At 41.4% G+C, this 24,214-nt stretch overlaps 1 protein-coding gene across 4 annotated transcripts in view; it reads left to right on the top strand.

Moving 5' to 3' along the window:
• The window catches only part of AKAP10 (A-kinase anchoring protein 10), a 104,097-nt gene that overhangs the window by 37,139 nt on the left and 42,744 nt on the right, over positions 1–24,214 (top strand). For all 4 annotated transcript variants that reach the window (XR_013997026.1, XM_081110791.1, XM_081110792.1 and 1 more), the window contains 5 exons: positions 5,871–5,969; positions 16,431–16,515; positions 17,584–17,707; positions 19,016–19,152; positions 23,747–23,891. Coding sequence is in view for 3 of the 4 variants with exons in the window: in XM_081110791.1 (XP_080966917.1) it covers positions 5,871–5,969; positions 16,431–16,515; positions 17,584–17,707; positions 19,016–19,152; positions 23,747–23,891 (590 nt within the window). In the remaining variant the exon portion in view is untranslated. The remainder of the gene's footprint in view (positions 1–5,870; positions 5,970–16,430; positions 16,516–17,583; positions 17,708–19,015; positions 19,153–23,746; positions 23,892–24,214) is intronic.

Genomic DNA, 24,214 nt, shown 5'->3' with positions numbered 1-24,214 from the left:
AGAAGCCTTGAGCTGGGCTCACAGCTGGCAAGTGTAGTGGCAGTGGCGGGAGCCTCTCCCACCTCCATGGCAGCACTACGATGTCTGACTGATGGGCTTAGCTCCCCATGGGGAGCGGGCCTAAGCTCGTCAGTCGGACATCCCCCGGGGGCTCCTGGACTGTGAGAGGGTGCAGGCCAGGCTGAGGGAACCCCCTGAGTGCATGAATTTTGTGCACCGGGCCTCTAGTAAGAAAATGATGTTAATCATTTTCTGTGGCCAAGTGGCTCGGTTGGTTGGAGCGTCGTCTGGTACACCAAAAAGTTAAGGGTTCAATTCTCAGTTGGGTCATGTATGTGAGGCAGCTGGTTGGTGCTACTCTCTCACATTGTTGTTTCTCTCCCACTTTCTTCCTTTCTCTCTGAAAATCAATTTCAAAAACGTATCCATGGGTGATAATTATTTTAGAAGTGTGGCAAATTAAAAAATAGGAAATATGATGACAAATTGAATAATTTGGAGGAAATGAATAAAGTTCCAGAAACATACAATCTTCTGAGTCAAGAAGAAGCAGAAAATCTGTAGAGCAGTAATAAAATAAAAGCTGTCCTGGACCAGTTGGCTTCACAAGTGAATTTCACTAAACTTTCAAAGAACCTATTCTCAAACTATTACAAAAACTCAATAGGAGGGAAGACTCCCAAGTTTATTTTACGAGAGCAACAGTAAAGAAAAAAGATACAGAAAGAAATTTATAGGCCAATGTCCCTGTTGATCATAGATGCAAATATCTTCAACAAAATATTAGCACACTGAATTCAGCAATACATTAAGAAATGCATACAGCATGATCAAGTAGGATTTATTCTTGGGATGCAAAGTTGGTACAATATTTGCATATCAATTACATGAAATGTTGAAAGGTATTCCAGTGGTTCTGAATGATGGTTGTTCTAGTCTTGGTCCTGGCCAGTGGACGGGTCATAGTTTAGTTCTCAAACCCTTGGAGAATGATCGATATTATAGTCAGGTTCATGTGTGCTCAGCTCAGGGGTGAGCTCAAGAGATCACACACAACTTTTTAAGCTTTCATGAACTCCCTCCTTTCTGTTATTTGACATTTTTTGTTGTTGTTCCTAAGGACACCACCTTCCTGGTGGTTTGGCTGGAAAGCTAGGGCTTTTGTTTCCTTATACTTCAACACATTTTCACAACTATGTCAGCCTCTTTGGCCAAACTGCAAGTGTGTAAAGGATAAAAGAAATGGGGATTCTCCTCTTTCTACTTGGAACTAAATTTTTTCTGTCAAAGAATAAGGTTTTGAGAGCTTTGGGAGCTGCCTGGGCTGCTGTCACTGGCTCCATTGCTACACTGGTATTGTTTGGGGCCAAAAAGCCCAAGGGATTGACTTCCTCCACTCTCCTTACCCATAGGAGCCCCCTTTCCTGCTCCTTAGACCAGAAACGGAAGGCTGCTCTGGAGCTTTTTCTTGGTGCATCTGGGCGCCACTTTAACTTTTGAGTCCAGACTGGAGACACTGGGAAACTTGCCTCCAGTATGGCGGTACTTCGAGTTCTGGTTTCCATTTTCCATCTGCCTGCTGCCATTCATGTTTTCAGATTCTCATAGACATTTCTCCAGTGTTTTTAGTTGCATTCTGTGGGAGAAATGGAGTGGAGTGTGCTTATTTCATCTTGCGCTACTTTGTACTTCAAATCAAATCAAAGGATAATTTTTTTATATGGATTTGCATTTTTCACCTGAGAAATCAAATACATTAGATAGATGCTGGTTTAATGCTTGCCTCTAGTGGTTCCTATTTTTATTGTATTAAAACCTTGAGCTATAGAAGGTGGCCATATATTAACATCTCATATTTATTCTTAAGCCTTTTCTGGAGCCTAGAAATTCCTAATTTTCTCTTGGTTCCAGCTCTCATTTTTAATAAAGAATAGAAAGTCTCTTTTTTAAAAAAATATATTTTATTGATTTCAGAGAGGAAGGGAGAGAGAGATAGAAACATCAATGATGAGAGAGACTCATTGATTGGCTGCTTCCTGCATGCCCCCTACTGGGGATCAAGCCCACAGCCCAGGCATGTGCCCTGACCGGAATTGAACCCAGGACCCTTCAGTCCGCAGGTCAATGCTCTATCCACTGAGCCAAACCAGCTAGGGTGAAAGTCACTTTCTTGAATAAACCTTTTTATATTTGCACATATCACTCAGTTGGCCTTGGGTTTTCTGAATTTGTCCTTGTAACTTCTTTTATCAGTGAAGGGATTTGTAATGACCTACTGTTTTTGTAACTGAAGATCAATACTAAGAACTCAAAAGCAGTGTAGTTTCATTTGAGTAACTTCTTTAGGATATACTGATGTTTTATACTTCCTTTAAATAGATGCTACGTTTTAGGATATTCATTCATTGTAGGAGAGGTTAACAAAATAATTTCTTCTGAGCTGAGTTGACTTTTCAGAAATGTATTGATTTTGTATTTTGCTAATACACATTCTCCTTAATAGCCACTTCTTTGGCTGACTAATGTACGGTCGTTTGGAATACGCTTGCATGCTCCTTGTGCTGGAGCTTCATTTCCTTACTTATCTTCTCTACTTGAAGTTGTCTTTATCATAAGACATCTTCCGTCTGACTACAAAAAAATTCCTGACCTCAGGTTTTTTTGTTTTGTTTTGTTTTTGTTTTCATAAAGATGCTGCTAATAGACCCTGGCCAGGTAGCTCAGTTGGTGAGAGCACTGTCCTGATACACCAAGGTTGTGGGATCAAAACTTGGTCAGGGCACATACAAGAATCAACCAATGAATACATAAGTAATTGGAACAACAAATCAATGTTTTATCTCTCTGTAAAAATCATTAATTAGCCGTAACTGGTTTGGCTCAGTGGATAGAGCATTGGCCTAGGTTTAATTCCAGTCAGGGTCACATGCCTGGGTTGTGGGCTTGATCCCCAGTAGGGGGCATGCAGGAAGCAGCTGATCAATGATTCTCTCTCATCATTGATGTTTCTATCTCTCTCTCCCTTCCTCTCTGAAATCAATAAAAACATTTTTTTTAAAAAAGAAATTTTCTATTCTTTATTAAAAATGATTAAACTTGATTCTCTCTCATCATTGATGTTTCTGTCTCTTTCTCCTCTCCCTTCCTCTCTGAAATATAAATAAATAAATAATTCAATGAGTAAACATTTTTAAAAAGATACTGTTGCCAATAATTTAAAATAGAAAAAATGTAATATATGAGGTAAATTTAATCTTTCAATAGATATTTTTGGTAAGTTTATTCTTTCAAAAAATATTTATTAAGCACCTATTATGTAATACCAGATACCAAGGGTGCAAAAATAAATGAAATTTCACAGATTGGACATTCAGGAAAATTTTTGACCATTGCATGAAGTATAGTCCAAAGAACTTCTGGATCCAGAAAAAGGGTAGTGAAATCTCGTTCTGTGTTTCTGAAATAAAATATTTTATTTATGGATATCAAAATGTCTTTTAATGAATTTAATCCCCAGAAATGTGCTTAAAAATATGTAAAACTTTGTACCTAATCTTAGAGGAAAAGCTTTTAGTTTCTCACCACCGAGTATGATGTTAGCTGGGAGATTATATATGGCCTTTATTGTGTTGTGGTAATTTCCTTCTAGTCCTAGTGTGTTGAGAGTTTTAAATTATGAAAAGAGTATTGCATTTTGTCACATGCTTTTTCTGTATCTGTTGAGTTGATCATGTGATTCCTGTTTTTTTAAGATGTTTTATTGAAATTTTTAAGAGAGCAAGAGAGAGAGAAACATCAATGTGAGAGTGCAACATCAGTCATCTGCCTCCTGCACAACCCCCCCTACCACGATTGAACCCACAACCTGGTTATGTGCCCTGACCAGGAATCAAACCTGCCTTTTGGTGTATGGGACGATGCTCAACCAACTGAGCCACACCAGCCAGGGTAGTAATAATCTGTTTTAAACTGATAACAACTTAACTTTAATCACATACAAAAACTCTATGCTTTTACTTCTCTCTGGTCCCCTCCTCACTCCAGCATTTTTTGACTCAAATAAATAATTTTAATGTTTTGTATATAAGTTTCTTTTCTATAAAAATAGGAATAAGCTATTCTGCTAACCCACAGGTTCTCAAAGTGTGGTTGCACACCTATAGAGGGTCCCTGAGACATTTTCAAGGGATCCATATGATCAAAATGATTTCTACAACAATTCTGTTATTTGTCTTTCAAAAAAATATTTTTTTAAATTTATTTATTTATCAATTTGGTACTGGTTGCCATGTTATTTGTTTTCTTTTTACATATATATTATTTTATTGATTTCAGAGAGAAAGGGAGAGACAGACAGAAACATCAATGATGATAGAGAATCATTGATTGGCTGCCTCCTGCACTTCCTCCCTCCTCCTCAGGGATCAAACCCACAACCCAGGCATGTGCCCTGACTAGGAATTGAACCATGACCTCCTAGTCCATAGGGCAATACTCAACCACTGAGCCACGCCTGCCAGGTTGTCTTTTGACTCTGTTAACATTGGCAATAGTGGTGGGAAGGCAGCTGTGGGAAGACCTGCTGGCATTGAACCACATGTACTAGTGGTCACTGTGCTGCCACATACTCTTAGGAAAACGGAGTGCCACCTTCACTCACGGTGTCTTCGGAGAAGTAGATAATTTTATTAAATCTAAACCCTGTTTAATATGTGTGATGTGGGAAATATGCAGAAGCACTTGTGCATACTGAAGCATACACTTGTGGTAAGGTAAAACACGTGTAGTTAGTTGTTTTTGTGAGTTAAAGTAGCTGCTTTTTAATTTAATACAATTTTTACTTGTAAGAATGACTATTGTCAAACAACAGTTATTCAGACTTGGGAATGAATGGAGTAAACTTGTTATTCAAGAAGAACAACTGACAGTATTTGTTGCCCAATGGTAAAAATTAAAGCTTTTTAAGTGAAAATTAGAATTTTGGAAAGTTTGTATTCACCGCTGTGTGCTTTGACAGCTTTGAAGAGTGTTCCAGCAAGATCATTGGTGATGCTAATGATGTGATTTCTTTTCTACCCTATATGATGCAATGTTTCAATATTTGAGAAATCTGCATAAGCCAGTAAACCAATATTTTCCAAAATATTTGGAAATATATGATGTTACAAAATTATGAGTAAAAGACCAGTGGATTTTAATATCTAGACATAAAACACAAACAAAAGCTCATTAGGGTCCTCAATAATTTTTAAGATAGCAAAGTCCTGAGAATATGAAGTTTGAGATTCATTGTTTTAACATTAAAGGGTTTTAAAGGTCAAATGAATGTAATATTCATGAATATTAAATCATTTGTAAAATATTTTAAATGTACATTTAGAAATAATTTTTGAGCTCCTGCTGTTATATTGCTGTGCAAATCCTTCAGGCTCAGACTTTGAAGAGACCTGGAAAGAGAACATGCATGCATCATTGCTATTGAGGAGCTTGTTCGCTTAGATGAGGAGTAGGGAATTCACATATAATTCCTGTGTTCCACAAACCAAATAGTGAAAAAGTGATAATATGATGAGGCTTGTTTTGTCCTAAATATACTTTTACTAGTATATATGCTTATATTTGTAATATATATGTATGCATATACACATACTTCTCTTTGGATCAAACCCGCAACTAAGGCATGTGCCCTGACCGAGAGAAGACCCATGACCTCTTGGATCATAGGTGCGTGTGTGTGTGTGTACACGTGCATGCGTACATGCATGTATGCTTGGGCTCACAGCAAACCTAAGCCCTACTGTTCATGAATATAGTCCATTATTGTTCAAGTTGCGTTTTGGTTTTTGAAGTTTTCCCTTCTTCCCTTACAGGTATAGAACAAGATGCAGTGAATACTTTTACCAAATATATATCTCCAGATGCTGCTAAACCAATACCTATTACAGAAGCAATGAGAAATGATATCATAGGTAAGCAGTGCTTAAAGTTACGGCCAAAAAAAATGTTGCCTGTTTTTGGTTTTTGATTAAGAGAATTTTTTATGAACATGGAATGTAATATACCCTTCCTAGTTTGTTTTCAGATATCTGGCTGTAGCTCACTCACAAACTTTCTCTCATATGTTAGACCAAATTCTTAGACTTTGATTTGAATAACAACAGCAAGAACAATAATATCACACATTTATTGAGTATTTATTGTGTCCCAGACAATATTCTAGGTACTTCTCACAGATAAACTCATTTACTCTTCTAAAGACTCTTGCAGCCCTAGCCGGTTTGGCTCAGTGGATAGAGTATTGGCCTGCGGACTGAAGGGTCCCGGGTTCGATTCCTATCCAGGGCACATGCCAGGGTTGCCAACTTGATTCCCAGTAGGGGGTGTGCAGGAGACTGCCAATCAATGATTCTCTCTCATCAGTGATGTTTCTATCTCTCTCTCCCTCTCCCTTTTCTAAAATCAATAAAGATGTATTTTTTTTAAAAAAGGAATCTTGCAGCATAAATATAGTTGTCCTATATAATAAAAGCCTAATATGCAAGTTGTCCCCTTGACTTGGAGTTCAATCGGGAGTTTGACCAGGGGGGAGGGGCCGGCTGGCCAACTGCCTGTGGTTCCTCCCCACAGCTGGCCTGGCCCAATTGGCCCCAATCGGGGTGAGCCAGCCAGACCCAACCCTTGCACGAATTTGTGCACTGGGCTTCTAGTTGTTTTATAAATGAGGAAACTGAAGCATAGAGGGTAAGTAGTTTTCCTAACTTAGTAGAGCTCAGACATGGCAGCGGGATTTGAAACCAGACCCTCACATGTTAAGTAGTATGGTTCTTGGCAGTGTTTTTCAAACTGTGTATTGCGATCAATCTCTATGTCCTCATCCCATTGCCAAAAAAAAAATACTAGAATAGAAAAATCAAAATCCTTCATTATAGTATGGCTAAAGGAACATCATTTCAGGAAATTATTTCCATTATGTGTGTGTGTGTGTGTGTGTGTGTGTGTGTGTGTACTGAGCCACATAAATATGTTGCTCTGTAAACCATAGTAAAAAAAAAAGTTTGGAAGCCTTACTGTGTTGCATCAGCAAGGCTTAGATGTACTTGTAATCACAGACAAAAGTGGTTCATTTATTCGTTGAACAAATATATTCCCATCAAGTCCTAGTAGTAAGTTTTGTATATTTTTTTTATTTTATTGATTTTTTACAGAGAGGAAGGGAGAGGGACAGAGAGTTAGAAACATCAATGAGAGAGAAACATTGATCAGCTGCCTCCTGCACACCCCCTACTGGGATATGCCTGCAACAAGGTGCATGCCCTTGACCGGAATTGAACCCAGGACCCTTCAGTCCACAGGCCAACGCTCTATCCACTGAGCCAAACCGGTCAGGGCCAAGTTTTGTATTTTTATTACCAAAAGTTGTACTTGTGATTTATGAAATAGAGCATGTTATTCTGTTCCTAGCAGATTCTTCCCAGTGTGAGGCTCTTTCAGTCTTTACTGTAGGTCCTTTGCACTCACTCATTTTTGAAGACAGCAACATGTCCTCCAGTCGCAGCTGTGGCTCTTACTTGGCCTGCCATCCTTTCTAGTAAACAACTTTTGGCTATTTTGGGGTCCATCAAATGCCCGCATTGTTTTCCCTTTCTTTCTCCCACACAGATTCCTCTAACACAGGTCTTAATGACTCTTGGTGATCTGTCCTTATCTGCTTATATTTTGGGATTTTCCACCCAGTTTTATTGCAGAGTTGTCATGGCATTTTGGTTTTTCTGTGTAGTTCCTTTGTCTATTTTTATGTAGGAATTTGTTGCTCCCATCTTCCAGACTTCCCTAGACTGACTTTTTCTAATAATACAACTGGGGTGTCTTACCTGATTAGAATTTGACTGTTTAAGGGATTGGTTGTTTGTACCAGTTGATAACCAGGCTGGGATAGGGAGAAAAGGAAGGAGTTTTGAGCCAAGTAAAACATTTGAAATGAAATGTCATTGCAATTCTAATTTTCCTTCTCTTAAACTTTATCAAATTAATGATGTAATCCCATGAGGGGGAAAATCTTCTGGAGGATCAAGGGATCTGAGAAAGTTTCCATCCAGTGTCTGTTATGCATTTTTAGATGTTACTTACATATATATCTTTATAGAGCAGTCACTTTTACTTTTTGAAATTCATTCTTCTGTATCCTGTCCTAATTATTTGTCTCCTGTTTCAGGTGGAATATTTTAATATAGCTGTATTTTAAGTTATCATTTGAAGAAGTCCCCACTTTAGCTATTATTATTCTGTGTTGCACCAGCCTAATTTTATTGTAAATGTTAACAGTGGGTTTTTGATGTTGCTATCTAATTACTCTGTCTTTATGTGGGGATTCAGAATAACACCAAAACTATACTACCACAGCCTCTTCCGTTTTCCACAAATCCTTGAAGTTGTCAAATATTTTTATTATTTTGTTATTTTCACCTGAAGATATTTTTTCCATTGCTTTTCAGAGAGTGGAGGGGAAAGGGAGAGACACGACTGGTTGCCTCCCGCACAAGCTTCAATGGGAAGGAGTGGGAGTGGGTAGTGAACCCGCAACCCAGGTACGTGTTTTTGATCGATAATTGAACCCCCAACCTTTCAGTGCACAGGCTGACACTCTAACCACTGAGCAACACTAGCCAGGCAAGTTGTAGAATTTTAAAAAAACTTTGAAGGTACAGCTGACAGAATTTGCTATTAGTTTGGAAGTGAGTGGTGTGAGAGGAAAGAACGAATCAAGCATCACTGAGTACCTGGGAGAGTGGAGTTGCCATTTATAAGATGTGGGGAAAATCAGGAGTTTGGGTTTTAGACATCCAAATGGCAGTTGGACATCAGCATTAGGAGTTCATGAGAGAGGTCCAGGTTGTGGAGATTTATGTTTGAAAATATCAGCATAAATGGGTTCAGAGTCATGAAACTGGATTACCATCGTACTGAGTGTAATGAGTGAAGACAAGAGGTCTAAGGACCCAATTCTGGGACAGGCGTAACATTTAGAGTCTGTGAGATGAAGAAGAACTAGCAAAGTGACTAGCCATTAGTATCAAGAGAGAAGTTTTTCCTGGAAGTCAAGTGAAAAATGTTCCTGGGAAAAAGGGAGTGATCAAAGGTATTAAATCATGCTGATAGGTTAAGTAAGATGAATAGTGGGAATGGAATGGATTTGGCAACCCTATGGGCAACTGGGCCCCTGGTCAGCTTAATTAGAGTGGACCTTTGGGGGCAAAAACTTAATTGGAGGATCTTAAGAAAGAATGGAAGGAAGAATGAAGACAGCAAAGATGGGCAACTCTTATGAGGCATTTTGCTTTAAAGATGAGCTGAAAGGGGATGTTAAGCCAAGGAACAATGGTTTTTGTTTTTTATTTTTAAGGTGACGTGTTATAAACATACTAGAGGCCCGGTGCACAAAATTCGTGGGGCGGGGGCGGTCCCATAGCTTGGCCTGCACCCACTCTAATCCAGGACCCCTCGGGGGATGTCCAACTGCCTCTTGCAATCCAGGACCACTGGCTCCTAACCACTTGCCTGCCTGCCTGCCTGCCTGCCTGCTCGCCTGCTCGCCCCTAACCACCTCTGCCTGCCTGTCTGATTGCCCCTAATTGCTCCCCTACCGGCCTGATTGCCCCTAACTGCTCCCCTGCTGCCCTAATCGCTCCTAACTCCTCTTCCTTGCCCCACACCTGGGACCCAGGATTCCCTCCTCTGGCCAGTCACAGGCACCCGGGACCCAAGCTTCCCTCCCTCTGGCTGGCCGCAGGCACCCAGGACCCGGGCTGGCTTCACCTGGGCCGGCTGCAGCTGCAGGAAACTATGGGCGGGCGGCTTGTTCCTCTCCTGGGCCGCAGCTTGACTGTCCCCATTCCTCTCTCCCGTGTTGAGTGTCTGAGCTGTTACAGTGTGATGACCATTTGCATATTAGCTCTTTATTATATATGAGGAGTATAAGATGTATGATAGCATACAAACAAGTGTAGACTATATATATCGCTGGTGAGAATAAGGCAATAACGAAGAAAATTTTGATGTAAGAGAAAAGGGGGACAGTTGCTGTAGGAAAGAAGTCTTGAAAAAGCAAAAGAGGATGAGGTCCAGTGCTCAAAGAGTTACTCAGATAGGAGTGAGGACAGTATGTCTGTAGTAACAGGACAAATGGGTAGAGGTGCAGGTTGGTTGATAGATGTGGTGAGAAGTAATAGAAATAATTTTCTGATTGCTTCTGTTTTCTTAGTGAAGTAGGAAGCAAAGTCATCAACAAAGAGAATAGGGGAAGAGGTGTTAAGACATTCCAGGAGAGAGGGTAAGATGTGCCCTGTATTGTCTAGGACCGTGGTCGGCAAACTGCGGCTCGCGAGCCACATGCGGCTCTTTGGCCCCTTGAGTGTGGCTATTCCTAAGCCTTAGGAGGACCTTAATTAAGTTAATAACAATGTACCTACCTATATAGTTTAAGTTTAAAAAATTTGGCTCTTAGAAATTTCAATCGTTGTACTGTTGATATTTGACTCTGTTGACTAATGAGTTTGCCAACCACTGGGCTAGGAGAATATGAGAGTAAACGGACCAGGAAACTGTAGTACAATCGTTGGTTTCATTAAGGCCCCACTGAGGTCATGAACTTAAAGTGAAACCAGCCATCATGGTTGTATGAGTTTTTTTAGCCATGTTTAATAGTTAGCTAATCAGCCCTAACCGGTTTGGCTCAGTGGATAGAGCGTCGGCCTGCGGACTGAAGGGTCCCACGTTCAATTCCGGTCAAGGGCATGTACCTTGGTTGTGAGCACATCCCCAGTAGGAGGTGTGCAGGAGGCAGCTGATCGATGTTTCTCTCTCATCGATGTTTCTAACTTTATCCCTCTCCCTTCTTCTCTGTAAAAAATCAATAAAGTATATTTTTAAAAAAATAGCTAATCAGGTTATTGATGTGCCACAGTTTATTTAGGCAGTTCCTAATGATAGCATATTTTATGTTTTTAAATTTCAGTTGAATAACATTTTGATAAACTTTTTATTGAATTTGTTGGGGTGACATTGGTTAGTAAAATTATATAGGTTTCAGGTGCACAATTCTACAACACATCTGCATTTTGTATTATGTGTTCACCAGCCAAGTCAAGTATCCTTCATCACCCTTTATCTGCCCAATGCCCTCTTCTGCCTCCCCCATCCTCCTTTCCCTCTGGTAATCACTATGCTGTTGTCTGTGTCTATGAGGGTTGTGTTTTTTTAGCTTTTTTTTCTTAATACCTTCATGTTTTTCAGCCAGCCCTGCAACCCTCTCCCCTCTGACAGCTGTCAGTCTTTTCTCTGTCTATGAGTCTGTTTCTGTTTTGTCCATCAGTTTATTTTGTTCATTAGATTCCACATTTGAGTGAAATCATATGGTACTTGGCTTTCTCTGACTGGCTTATTTCACTTAGCATAATGCTCTCCAGGTCCATCCATCCTGTCACAAAGAGTAAGATTTCTTTTTTTTAACAGACAATTAGTGTTCCATTGTGTAAATATACCACAGCTTTTACCCATTCATTCACTGCTAGACACTTGGGCTGCTTCCCGAACTTGGCTATTGTAAATAATGATGCAGTAAACAAAGGGTTGCATATAATCTTTCAAATTAGTGTTTTGGATTTCTTCGGATATATTCCCAGAAGTAGAATTGCTGTGTCATAGGCAGTTCCGTGTTTAATTTTTTGAGTTATCTCCACACCGTGTTTACTTTGGGTACACCAGTTGGCATTCCCAACAGTGCACAAGTGTTCCCTTTTCTCCACATCTTCACCAACACTTGTTTTTGTTGATTTATTGATGAAAGCATTCTGCCCAATGGGAGGTGATATCTCATTGTTTTAATTTGCATTTCTCTGATGATTAGTGACATTGAGTATCTTTTCATATGTCTATTGGTCATTTGTGTATCCTCTTTCTTTTTTTAATCTTTATTGTTTAAGGTATTATAGATGTCCCCATTTTTCCCCCCAGCGTCTCTCTCCACCTGGTTCCTGTCCCATCCCAGTCCTTCACCACCCTATTGTCTGTGTCCTTGGGTAATGCGTTTATGCATATAAGCTCTTTGGTTATTCTCTCCCCACCCTTCTACCCTTGGAGATTCATTAATCTGTTCCATGTTTCCATGCCTCTGGTTCTGTTTCATTCATCCATTTATTTTGTTCATTAGGTTCCTTGTTTGTTTATTTTGACTTTTAGATTCAATTGTTGATAGATATGTATTTATTGCCATTTTATTGTTCATATTTCTTCCTCTTCCTCTTCTTGCTCTTCTTGCTCTTAAACATTTCATGTAATACTCTTTTGGTGATGATAAACTCTTTTAGCTTTTTCTTGTCTGTGAAGCTCTTTATCTGACCTTCAATTCTAAATAATAGCTTTGCTGGGTAGAGAAATCTTGGTTGTAGGTCTTTGGTCTTTGCTTTTCATCACTTTGAATATTTCTTGCCACTCCTTTCTGGCCTGCAAAGTTTCTGTTGGAAATCAGCTGACAGTAGTGTGGGTGCTCCCTTGTAGGTAACTGAACTGCTTTTCTCTTGCTGCTTTTAAGATTCTCTCGGTCTTTAACCCTTGGCTTTTTCATTGTAATGTGTCTTGATGTAGGCCTCTTTGGGTTCCTCTTGTTTGGAACTCTCTGGGCTTTCTGAACTTGTAAGTCTATTTCTTTCACCAGGTAGGGAAAGTTTTCTGTCATTCATTCTTTTTTTATTTTTTTAATCTCTCACTTTTTTTTTAAATTTTTTTTAAATATATTTTATTGATTTTTTACAGAGAGGAAGGTAGAGAGATAGAGAGTTAGAAACATCGATGAGAGAGAAACATCGATCAGCTGCCTCCTGCACATCTCCCACTGGGGACATGCCCGCAACCCAGGCACATGCCCTTGACCGGAATCGAACCTGGGACCTTTCAGTCTGCAGGCCGACGCTCTATCCACTGAGCCAAACCGGTCCCGGCATTTTTTTTTTAATATATTGATTTCAGAGAGGGAGGGAGAGAGATAGAAACATCAGTGATGAGCGAGAATCATCGATCAACTGCCTCCTGCACACCTCACATTGGGAATCGAGTCCGCAGCCTGAACATGTGCCCTGACTGGGAATCGAACCGTGAACTCCTGGTTCATAGGTCGATGCTCAACTACTGAGCCACGCCGGCCAGGCTCAGTATTTCTTCAAATAGGTTTTTAATATCTTGCTCTCTTTCTTCTCTTTCTGGTACCCCCATAATGTGAAAGTTGGTACACTTGAAGTTGTCCCAGAGGCTTCTTCCACTATCTTTATATTTTTGGATTCTTTTTTCTTTTTGTTCTTCTGGTTGGGTGTTTTTACTTCCTCATATTCCAAATAGTTGATTTGATTCTCAGAATCCTCTGCTCTACTGTTTAATCCCTGTAAATTATTCTTTATTTCAGTTGGTGTAAGCTTACTTTCTCACTGGTCCTTTTTCATTCATGTCTTTTATTCTCTCACTAAGTCCCTTGAAGCTCTCATTAAGATCCTTGAGCAACCTTAAAACCATTGTTTTGATCTCTGTATCCAGTATTTTGCTTGCTTCCATTTCATTTATTTCTCTTTCTGGAGATTTCTTCCGTTCTTTCATTTGTGACATATTTCTTTGTCTCCACGTTTTGGCTGATTCCCCATGTTTGTTTCTACATATTAGATCAGCAGCTGTATCTCCTGGAATTAGTAGAGTGGCCTTGTGCAATAGGTGTCCTGTAGGGCCCAGTGGTATAGCCTCTCTAGTCACCTGAGCTAGGCACTCTAGGTGTGCCCCTGTGTGGGCTGTGTGCACAGTCTTGTTGTAGTTGATCCTTGATTGCTGTTGGTGTCACTGGGAGGAATTGACCTCCTTGCCAATTGGCTGTGAGGACCAGCTGCAACTACAGTGGGAGAGCTGCTGTGCAGCAGACAACCCTTTGGAGCAGGACTTGCTTCAGTGGGGCTTTGGTGTTCACTGAGTCTGCCCTGTGAGTGTGTTGCTGTGGATGTGTAGAGTTGCAGTCTGCTATGGTCTGAAGCTGTCCACTGGGTTCACTGGCTCTAGGGCCTGCTGGGAGGTGCAAAATCAACCACTGCCTGGGGCTACCTTGCAAGAGCTACCCAGCGATCTGCAGGTGGCTGCTACTTGCATTGGGTTTGGAAGTGCCTGGGTGAGGCCCAGCTGTGAAGCAAGGCAGGCTGGTGCTAGTGCTGGGTCTTGGGCATGCTGATGCCAGCTGCTGCTTGTTTAAGAGATTTTAGAAAAGTCTGAAGCCTGAGCCAGGACAGGCCATTCATATGGAAGCTGCAGACAGTTTGGGTGGGGCTGCAAGTTGGATGTGGCAGGGTCTCAGGGAATCAGGGCAGAACAAAACAGCGTGGCCATGCTGATGGGAACTCAGATATGGCTGCCAGTCAGCTCTGTGACGAGGGAGGTGCCAGCACAGGAACAATGACCCCCATGAGCACCCCTGTCTGAAAAAAAGCCACTCCCGAGTTCCTGCTCCCATCCCAACAATCCAGTTCCTCCCTATATTTCCCTGGTTCCCCCAATGCTGGCACCTGGCGATGAAGCTCAAAGCAAGCAGGACAGTGTAAGATCGTGTATGAGCCTTTAAGAGGAACTGCCTAGATCTCCAGCAGCCTCCATGTTACTCAGCCACAATCCTTGCTGGATTTTACAACCAGAATTATGGGGACTTCTCTTCCCAGCTCTAGAACCCTGGGCTGGAGGTCTGGTGTGGGGCTGGGACCTCTTGCTTCTCACAGGAGGCCTCCACAGCGGTGATATCCCTCTGATTAAAAACATGCCACACGTGGGTGTTGGCCCAGCTGCTTCCGTGCCTCCACCCCTCCTTCCAGTCTCTATGCACTTCCATCTTTACCTCTCACATTGTAGGACTTCCATTCAGCCAGCTTTCAGGCAGTTTTGAATGATGGTTTTTCTGTATTTTAGTTGTAATTTCAATGTGGTTGTCTGAAGATGCAAGTACTGGCATTTACCTGCTCACCATCTTGGTTCTCTGTATATCCTCTTTGGAGAAGTGTACAGTGGGGCCTTGACTTATGAGTTTAATTCATTCTGAGACCGAGCTCGTTAACTCAAATTACTCTGTCAACTCAATGCAAAAAATCGGCCGAGAGACAGCTGGTATCTCAAAAAACTCATTAGCAAAAAACTCATTAGTTGGGACACTCCTAAGTCAAGGCCCCACTGTATTCCAGTCATTTGCCCATTTTTAATTGGATTGTTTGGTTTTTGGTTTTGAGTTTTATAAGTTCTTTATAAACTGTGGATATTAACCCCTTATCAGAAGTATCATTGGTGAATATGGTATGTTCTCCCACTCAGTGGGTTGTCTTTTTATTTTGTTGGTGGTTTCCTTTACTGTGTAAAAACTTTTTAGTTTGATGTAGTCCCATTTGTTTATTAATAAACTTTTTTTGTAGATAAATCTTTCCACAAATCCATAATTTTGTGTTACAGTTCTAAAAATGAAATTGCTGATTGGAAGGGTATGTTCATTTTTAAAGCTTATACTAGAAATTGTCAAATGGCCTTCCAGAAATACACACCAGTTTATATTCCCACTAGCACTGGTGTTCCTTTTCGCATGCCTTTGCTAAAACATATGTATGTAAGCAACTAAACATATGGATTGTTAAAACACTTTTGTGCCTGTTTCCTAGACAAGAGTTGGAGTGCCTTCTTACTTTAATCCAGCCGTGGGCAAACTATGGCCTGCGGGCCGGATCCGGCCCATTTGAAATGAATAAAACTAAAAAAAAAAAAGACCATACCCTTTTATGTAATGATGTTTACTTTGAATTTATATTAGTTCACACAAACACTCCATCCATGCTTTTGTTCCGGCCTTTCCGGTCCAGTTTAAGAACCCATTGTGGCCCTCGAGTCAAAAATTTTGCCCACCCCTGCTTTAATCTGTAACTATATTTAATTACTAGTGTGCATCCATATCTTTCCATATTGGCCCTGTTATATTTGTTCTTTGCGAATTGTCTTTTCATGTCTTTTGCTCAGTTTTCCTTTTGAGATGTTTTTTATTAATTTTGTAAAAAAAAGTCTTGATATATGAGTGATACTGTTATACAGAGAAGAACCTGTTAAACATGCTGCAAATTTACCCCCTAATTTGCCTTTTAATTTTTTTGGGGGGGTGTTTTAATGTATAGAATTAAGCTTATGTTAAATCTTGGTTTCTGCTTTTGCATATGTACTAGTATATGCTTAGAAAGACCTCTACCTCAAGATCAGCTATTCACCTGTGTTTTCTCTTAGTTTCATATAAAACCTAATTTATATGCCTTTACACTCACTTCCTACTTTGATTCACAAATGTGTGCATTTGGATTTAATAGAAATTGAATTATTTACCATTTGTTTTACAGCAAAGATTTGTGGGGAAGATGGGCAGGTGGACCCCAACTGTTTTGTTCTGGCACAGTCCGTAGTCTTTAGTGCAATGGAGCAAGAGTAAGTTGATGTCGTACTTTCACATTTTGCATTCTTGAGAATTTGGGTTTAGTGTTGGAATGGGCTTCACACAACTAAAAACAAACTATCTTTGAGGATTTACGTATTTTGAATGTTTACAGGATCTTATAAGCATACTTTAATTGACTTTTTAAACAAGTACATTGTGAACTCGATTAAAAATAAAACAATTTTCCTTCACTGATTTGTTGTTATTGATACAATTGGTATAAAAAGACTGTGAGGATTCCCTTAAAATCAGGAACAGAATTAAAGACACTCCTTGTAAAAATGTATTTTGTTTTACATGTAAATGACTAACAAGTTAACTTGGAAATGCAATGTAGAGTATTAGTTTGCCACAATTAGGTATTTAGGCTAATGGAATATTCTTGTATTCTTGTTTATTTTTATATTCTGTTTTATTTTAACATTTTTATTTTATTAAATTTATTGGCATGACATTGGTCAAAAAAATAAATATAAAAATAAAACCAATTTCATTTTTAATGTTAATACCTCCTAAGTTAAAATAATTTGTTTTTAATTCTAAAGTCATTTGGGGGTGATTGTGACTATTAGAATTGGTTTGTTTATTTAAACAATGCATGTCTTTAGATGGATATTCTAATTTGTTAGTGCATGCTTTAAGCTTAATGTATGCCGTAATACTAAATCCATATAGATTTGTTGAAACTGCCTCCAAAGGTTTTTTTTCTTTTTATTAATTACTGCTTCATACCCTTAAAAAGAACCTACATATTCATTTAGCATTTGTGAAAATGGTACTTTGTACAAGGAAGTTACAGCCTAATAGGAGAAAGAGGGCATGTTCTTTTGTTACTGTAACTTTTGTTACTGTATATTTGTCACGTGTGTTAAGTATCAGAGGGGAGCTACAGAGTCCGTCAGAAGTGGGGGACTCAGGAACAGCACCATGGGAAGGGAGGTAGTGTTGACCTAGGCTCTTAAGATAAAACAGGCACAATGTGGAAAGAGTGTATTTTTCCCTATTAAGTTCTTTCCCTTGGTCGTTCCCTCAAAGTGTCCCTTTTTGTCCATGTGCAGGCACTTTAGTGAGTTTCTGCGGAGTCACCATTTCTGTAAATACCAGATTGAAGTGCTGACCAGCGGAACTGTTTACCTGGCTGACATTCTCTTCTGTGAGTCAGCCCTCTTTTATTTCTCTGAGGTAAAGTCTGCGTTTCCTCTCATACTCTGTTAGAGCATTTCAACCTCTAAACTGTAATGCTGGGGCCCTGTATATAGAAAATAACATAGCTGGATTTAAATAATTGTGTAATTGTTTTAAGGTGTATGTGGTGGCAAGAGAACTTTAATGACATATTAGTCAGATTAAAGAGAGACCATGAAAATGCAATGTAAAATAACTCTAATTTGGAAAAATCGAATTAAGAGAATGTATATTTTAAATTATTTGGAGTTGTTTTAAAATCACAGAGTTTGATACTTGATCCCAGTGTGCAAATATTTTCAGATCAGACTTCAGAAGAAAGAAAAGTCATAAATTTTTTCTTACTGTCATTACCTTTGCTTTAGCCACTTCATAGAATTGCCCAGGAAAGCATTTGCAAAAAGCAGTGAGTATATTAATGTCTTTGAGGCATACATTTTAGTGTAATTGTATTTGTAGGCTTCAGAAAATGAAATCTTTTGTTGCACAGTACATGACTATTAAGTAGAGATAAGAGGATCCCCAGTCTCACGAAGCAGTAACTGAAATATACACTTGCACCTATTCTATTTCTTCACAAGAATGATTTATTTTCCACTCCCTCTGTTTGCCACAGTTTAAGTGAGCTTTTTTGTTGTTGTTGTTATTCCTCACCTGAGGATATTTTATCCATTGATTTTTAGAGAGAGTGGAAAGGAGGGGATAGGGAGAGAGACAGGGAGAGAGAGAAGGAGGGAGAGCAACATCCATTTCAGAGAAACACATCAATTGGTTGTGCCCCCACCCCCCACCCCACCCTCGTGGGCCAGGGATCGAACCTGTCACCAGGTGGATTCCCTGACCGGGAATTGTATTTGTGACCCTCTGGTGCAAGGGCCAATGAATGCTCTGTCCATTGAGCACCACCGGCCGGGGCTAAGTCAGCATTTATTCAGGTTAATATGGCTGCATGGAGTTACAGAAATGATCAGGTATAAAAGATTTGGTCTGGTTACTTTACTCTTCGCATGTTTGCCAGTGAGGAACCACTGATGCACCTTTACTGTAATTTTTACTCCAGTTCACTAACATTGCATCCAGCTGTGTACTAGTTGTGTTTTTGTTAGGTTTTTTTTAAACTTTTCTGTCTCAAATGACTGTACATTGCTGACTGGCATTACGGAACAAGTGGACCTGTTAGGGTTTTTGTTGGTTTTGTTTTGTTAATTATATCCTATATATTAATAGTTAGGGCTTATAAATTAGGGATGGTAAGTGAAATCTGTTTATAGTCTCATTTTCCTCTTTTGTGTTTTTCCTTCCTAGTACATGGAAAAAGAAGATGCAGTGAATGTCTTGCAGTTCTGGTTGGCAGCAGATAACTTCCAGTCTCAGCTTGCTGCCAAGAAGGGCCAGTATGATGGACAGGAGGCACAAAACGATGCCATGATTTTATATGACAAGTGAGTTTTGTTTACTGAGGATTTGATATGCACTTCAGGAATAAAGATGCATACACTCAATCTCTGCTTCAAGGAACTCACAGGCAGCAGCATACAAGCTGCTTTTTATATGGTGTGTGTCAAGTTTTGGAGGCTCTTAGAATAAAACTTTCTGCTAGAGAATAGGGGAGGTTTGTGTGTGGCAGGCAGGACAGTGATGTGTAGTTCAGGGAGGGTTCCACAGAAGGAAGATTTAAATTGGGTCCTGAAGACTGAATTGAATTTTGCTAGCCAGAGAAGGCAGACAAGAACATCCTGGCCAGAGGCATTGGCACAAGCAGTCATGGACATTTGCAAAATGTAGCACGTTCAAGAAACAAGTTTGGGTATTTGAAGTGTGGGTATGGAATATTAGAGAAAAATGCAAGTAATTAGAATATATTGTAAAGGGTCCTATAGATCTGTGTATGGATGTATCATAATTTCTGGTGCAAATCTGCTCTGCCAGTTTAACTATTCAATGAGTAATAGCTTTTCATTAGTCTTCACTGAAAAGCAGAGGGTGGCATAGTCTTACAGTGAATGGAATTAAACCCATTAGGCAAGTGATAAAGCTGTGGCCACCTTCACTGAACTTTTCTTATTCTGTAAAGAAAAGCAATGTGTTATTTGTATCCAGAAGCAAGTGCTCAGGATAACTTGAGGGTAGAGAAGACTTCATGGATGTCAGGGTTGGAAGGAGCTGGAGCACCTAGGTCCGTAGGACTTGCCCAGCAGCTGATTAAAGATGGGTTTCTCGTCCTCCTCTCTGAGATGCTGACTCAGCAGGTTTGAGGTGTGACCTAGGAAGTTTTCATTTTAGAAAACACCCCCGCTGACTCTGATGAATAGCCAGATTTTGCAGATAAGAAAGTTAAGGTCCAGAGAGGTAGTGACTTTCTCCAAGTCAAAGGGTAAGTTAGTGGCTGCACTTGGACTGGAATGCAATGCTTTGTGCTTGTGCAGTGTTATCCTATCTAATAAAAGAGAAACATGGTAATTAGCAGTACATCCGCTACCCTTCCCATTGGCTAATCAGGGCAATATGCAAATTAACTGCCAGCCAGCATGGCGGCCGGCAGCCAGGCAGCTTGAAGTTAACATGAGGCTTGCTTGCTTCAGTGACGGAGGAAACCAATGTTCCCCGCCTGCCTTGCTGGCCTCTGAGCTTGCAGTTTGAAACATTGTTACAAATATAGAAGCTAAACAAAACCCCAGAAACCTGCTTTCAGCCAGCTGGGATCTCAGAGCTGGAGTTGATACAGTGTTTTGATTATAGAAGCCAAACAAACCAGATACCTGCTTTCAGCAGCAGAGGCCTCAGAGCTGGAGCCAGAGCTAAAGCTGGCCCAGAATTTAAAAAAAGAAAAGAAAAAAAGGAGTAGTTGGGAGCTTCAGTCACCCGCCAGCCTGAAAACAACCCTCAGCCCCTCACCCAGACTGGCCAGGCACCCCAGTGGGGACCCCCACCCTGAAGGGTGTGTGACCAGCTGCAAACAGCCATCATCCCCTCACCCAGGCTGGCCAGGCAACCCAGTGGGGACCCCCACCCTGATCCAGGACACCCTTCAGGGCAAACCAGCCGGCACCCACCCGTGCACCAGGCCTCTATCCTATATAGTAAAAGGGTAATATGCCTCCCGGCACCGGGATCAGCGTGACAGGGGACAGCGCCCAAACCCCCTGATCACCCTGCAGCTCTGTGTGTGACAGGGGGCGGGGCCACAACCTCCCTATCAGCCCTGCTCTGTGCCTGTTAGGGGGGAGCTCCCCAACCCCCTGATCGCCCTGCGGCTCTGTGTGTGACAGGGTGCGGCACCCCAACTCCCCCCCCCCCCCACGGGCCCTGCTCTGTGTGTGACGGGGTAGAGCCATAACCTCCCCATCGGCCCTGCCCTGAGTGTGAGAGTGGCGGCGCCCCAACCCCCTGATCAGCCCTGCTCTGTGGGTGATAGAGAGTGGCGCCCCAACCCCCTGATCCGCCCTGCTCTGTGTGTGACGGGGTGGTGCCCCAACTCCCCTATCGGCCCTACTCTGTGAGTGACGGGGGAGCTCCTCAACCCCCTGATCGGCCCTGCTCTGTGAGTGACAGGGGGGAGCTCCCCAACCCCCTGATTGACCCTGCTCTGTGCGTGACAGGGTATGGAGCCCCAACCCCCCTGATGGGCCCTGCTCTGTGCGTAACGGGGTGGCGCCGCAACCTCCCCATCGACCCTGCCTTGAGTGTGACAGGGTGCAGTGCCCCAACCCCCCAATCAGCCCTACCCTGAGCATGACTGAGGGTGGCATCGCAACCTCCCGATCCGCCCTGCTCTGTGCATGACAGGGGGCGGCGCCCCAGCTCCCCAATCAGCCCTGCTCTGAACCCGACCAAGGGCTGCACCTAGGGATTGGGCCTGCCCTCTACCACCCGGGAGCAGGCCTAAGCCAGCAGGTCGTTATCTCCCGAGGGGTCCCAGACTGCGAGAGGGCATAGGCCGAGCTGAGGGACCCCCCTGCCCCCCCAAGTGCACAAATTTTTGTGCACCAGGCCTCTAGTTTTAGTATATTTGTGGAAAATACTATGTAGGGAACTGTTACATGGTCATAGAAATGGCAGGTGTTTACATTTAGAAGCTTAGTCTGGCGTGCCCCAAATTCAAATCATGGAGGAATATTTATGAACTTGTTATAAGACGAAAGACTCACTTTTTGTTAAGAAAACACTGATAACAAAAAGAAGCGTTTTCTGTATGCTGGAGCGGGAGAGTGCACTAGCAAGCACTGGCTGGGACGCAGTCCCTCATGGAGCAGAGACCCACTGGATCCCATTCTCACTCTAGGAGCCATTTCTAAATGAAGCTTACTGGTTCGTATCCCGCTGCACTGTCATTTTGGCAAGTTTGTTGGGCCAAATTTGACTTTACAGTCCCAATTTGTTTGGTTTATATCTTATTTATGCATCATCGTAATCATGCCTCATCAGTCTTTCTGTATTTGTATTATAGACAGGAGTTAGACTCTCTAGAATGCTTGGAAGGGAACATAATAAGGTGTTCCCCAAAAAAGTGTACTCACTTGAACAGCTGGTAGCTCAATTTTGCAAATGAAATGTATTTTAATAAACACTACCTTTATAATTATTCAAAGTGTGTGTGTACATTCTTTTGGGATACCCTATATATGTTTTTCTCCTTCAATGCTTTTATTTAGTATCCACTTTATAATCAGCTTACCAAAACACCAGTTGCATTATGTCCTGTTAAGTTAAAAATCTTTGAGTTATTGGCTCAGTTTGTTGGAGCGTCGTCCTGCACACCAAAAGGTTGAGGGTTCAGTTCCTGGTAGGGCACTTACCTAGGTTGCAGGTTCCATCCCCAATCAGGGCGTGTGTGAGAGGCAGCAGATTGGTGTTTCTCTCTCACACACCCCCAGCCCCTCCCCCTGCCTTTCTTTCTCTCTGAAAATCAATAAAAACATATCCTTGGGTGAGGATTTTACAAAAGGCTCTGGCCCTATCCGGTTTTGCTCAGCGGATAGAGTGTCGGCCTGGGACTGAAGGGTCCCAGGTTCAATTCCGGTCAAGGGCATGTATCTCGGTTGCAGGTTGGGGGCATATGGGAGGCAGCCAGTTGATGTGTCTCTCTCATATCAGTGTCTCTCTCTGTCTCTCCCTCTCCCTTCCACCCTCAAAACATCAATGGAAAAAATATCCTCAGGTGAGGATTAAAAGAAAATCTTTGAGCCCTGGCCAGTTGCTCAGTGGTTAGTGTCAGTCCTTAGCCCAAAGGGTTCAATCCCCGGCCCCACTCAGGGCACATGGGGAGGCAGCCAATGTGTCTCTCTCATCTCTCATCTCTCATCTCTCATCTCTCATCTCTCTCTCTCTCTCTCTCTCTCTCTCTCTCTCTCTCTCTCTCCCCTCCCTTCCCTTCCCTTCCCTTCCCTTCCCTTCCCTTCCCTTCCCTTCCCTTCCCTTCCCTTCCACCACTCTGTCTGAAAATCAATGGGAAAAGTATTCTCAGGGGAAGATTTAAAAACAAGTCTTTGAGAATATTGATTACTACTTTTCGCTTGTATACCAGACCACCAGCAAGTCCTATTATTCTATCCAAATACATCAAATACATCCACTTTACCCTCAGTACTATTTGGTTTGAATTCCTATATGTAAATTATGTATGCCTCCTAGTTACAATGGTGTGTTCTCATTGAATCCTGTGTAGGGATTTTTTTCTGCTGTTTCTAGAAGAAATGACAGTGTTTTACCCTCTTTCAATCCATTTCTTTCTATGAGTTGCTGAACAGAGAATAGGTTCCCATTAAATATGCGTGACTGATTGTTTTCTTTACCTTAGTTGTAGCCTGGTCCTTGAAAATCTTAAACAAGAAGTTAGTATGATGAAAAGCAGATAGGGAGGTAGCAAGTTGACTCAGAGATCTTTGGGGAATGGGGGGAACAGTTGCAGCAGGCCATGATAGTGCTAGGTCTGCAGGTTGAATCAAGTACCTTCAGAAGATTCTCTGGTGTAGGCGTCAGAAGTTGCTTGTATTTGCTTTGGAATTTGGTTTTACTTTGGCTGTCTTTCTATCATAGGTACTTCTCCCTGCAGGCCACACATCCTCTTGGATTTGATGATATTGTAAGATTAGAAATTGAATCTAATATCTGCAGGGAAGGTGGGCCACTCCCCAACTGTTTTACAACTCCATTACGTCAGGCCTGGACAACCATGGAGAAGGTAACCAAGAACATCAAAAGTATTAACCTATCAGAAGTTTTTACTGTTGGAACCCAGAAAATAGAGCATGGGAAAAACGATATGCAACAGGACAGTGGAAAAGTGCAGTAGTGCAGATAGCGATTAAGAGCAGAGTCTTTGAATCTGACTTGGAGTGTATTAATCTTAATCTTTACAGGCTAAGTAGCTTCAGGCAGTTAATGAAGTTCTTTGATGCCATTTGCCTCATCTGTGAAATGGGAATGTTATGGGTAATAGAAATTTACCTTAAAGTTATTTTGAGGATAAAAATGAGGTAAGGTGTATATGAATAAAGTGCTTAT

This window comes from Myotis nattereri (assembly GCF_964212035.1).
Source record: "Myotis nattereri genome assembly, chromosome: 16".
NCBI classification, from domain to species: Eukaryota; Metazoa; Chordata; class Mammalia; order Chiroptera; family Vespertilionidae; genus Myotis; species Myotis nattereri.
The sequence above is the reverse complement of the archived record's forward strand: the minus strand, read 5'-3'. Positions and strand labels throughout refer to the sequence as shown.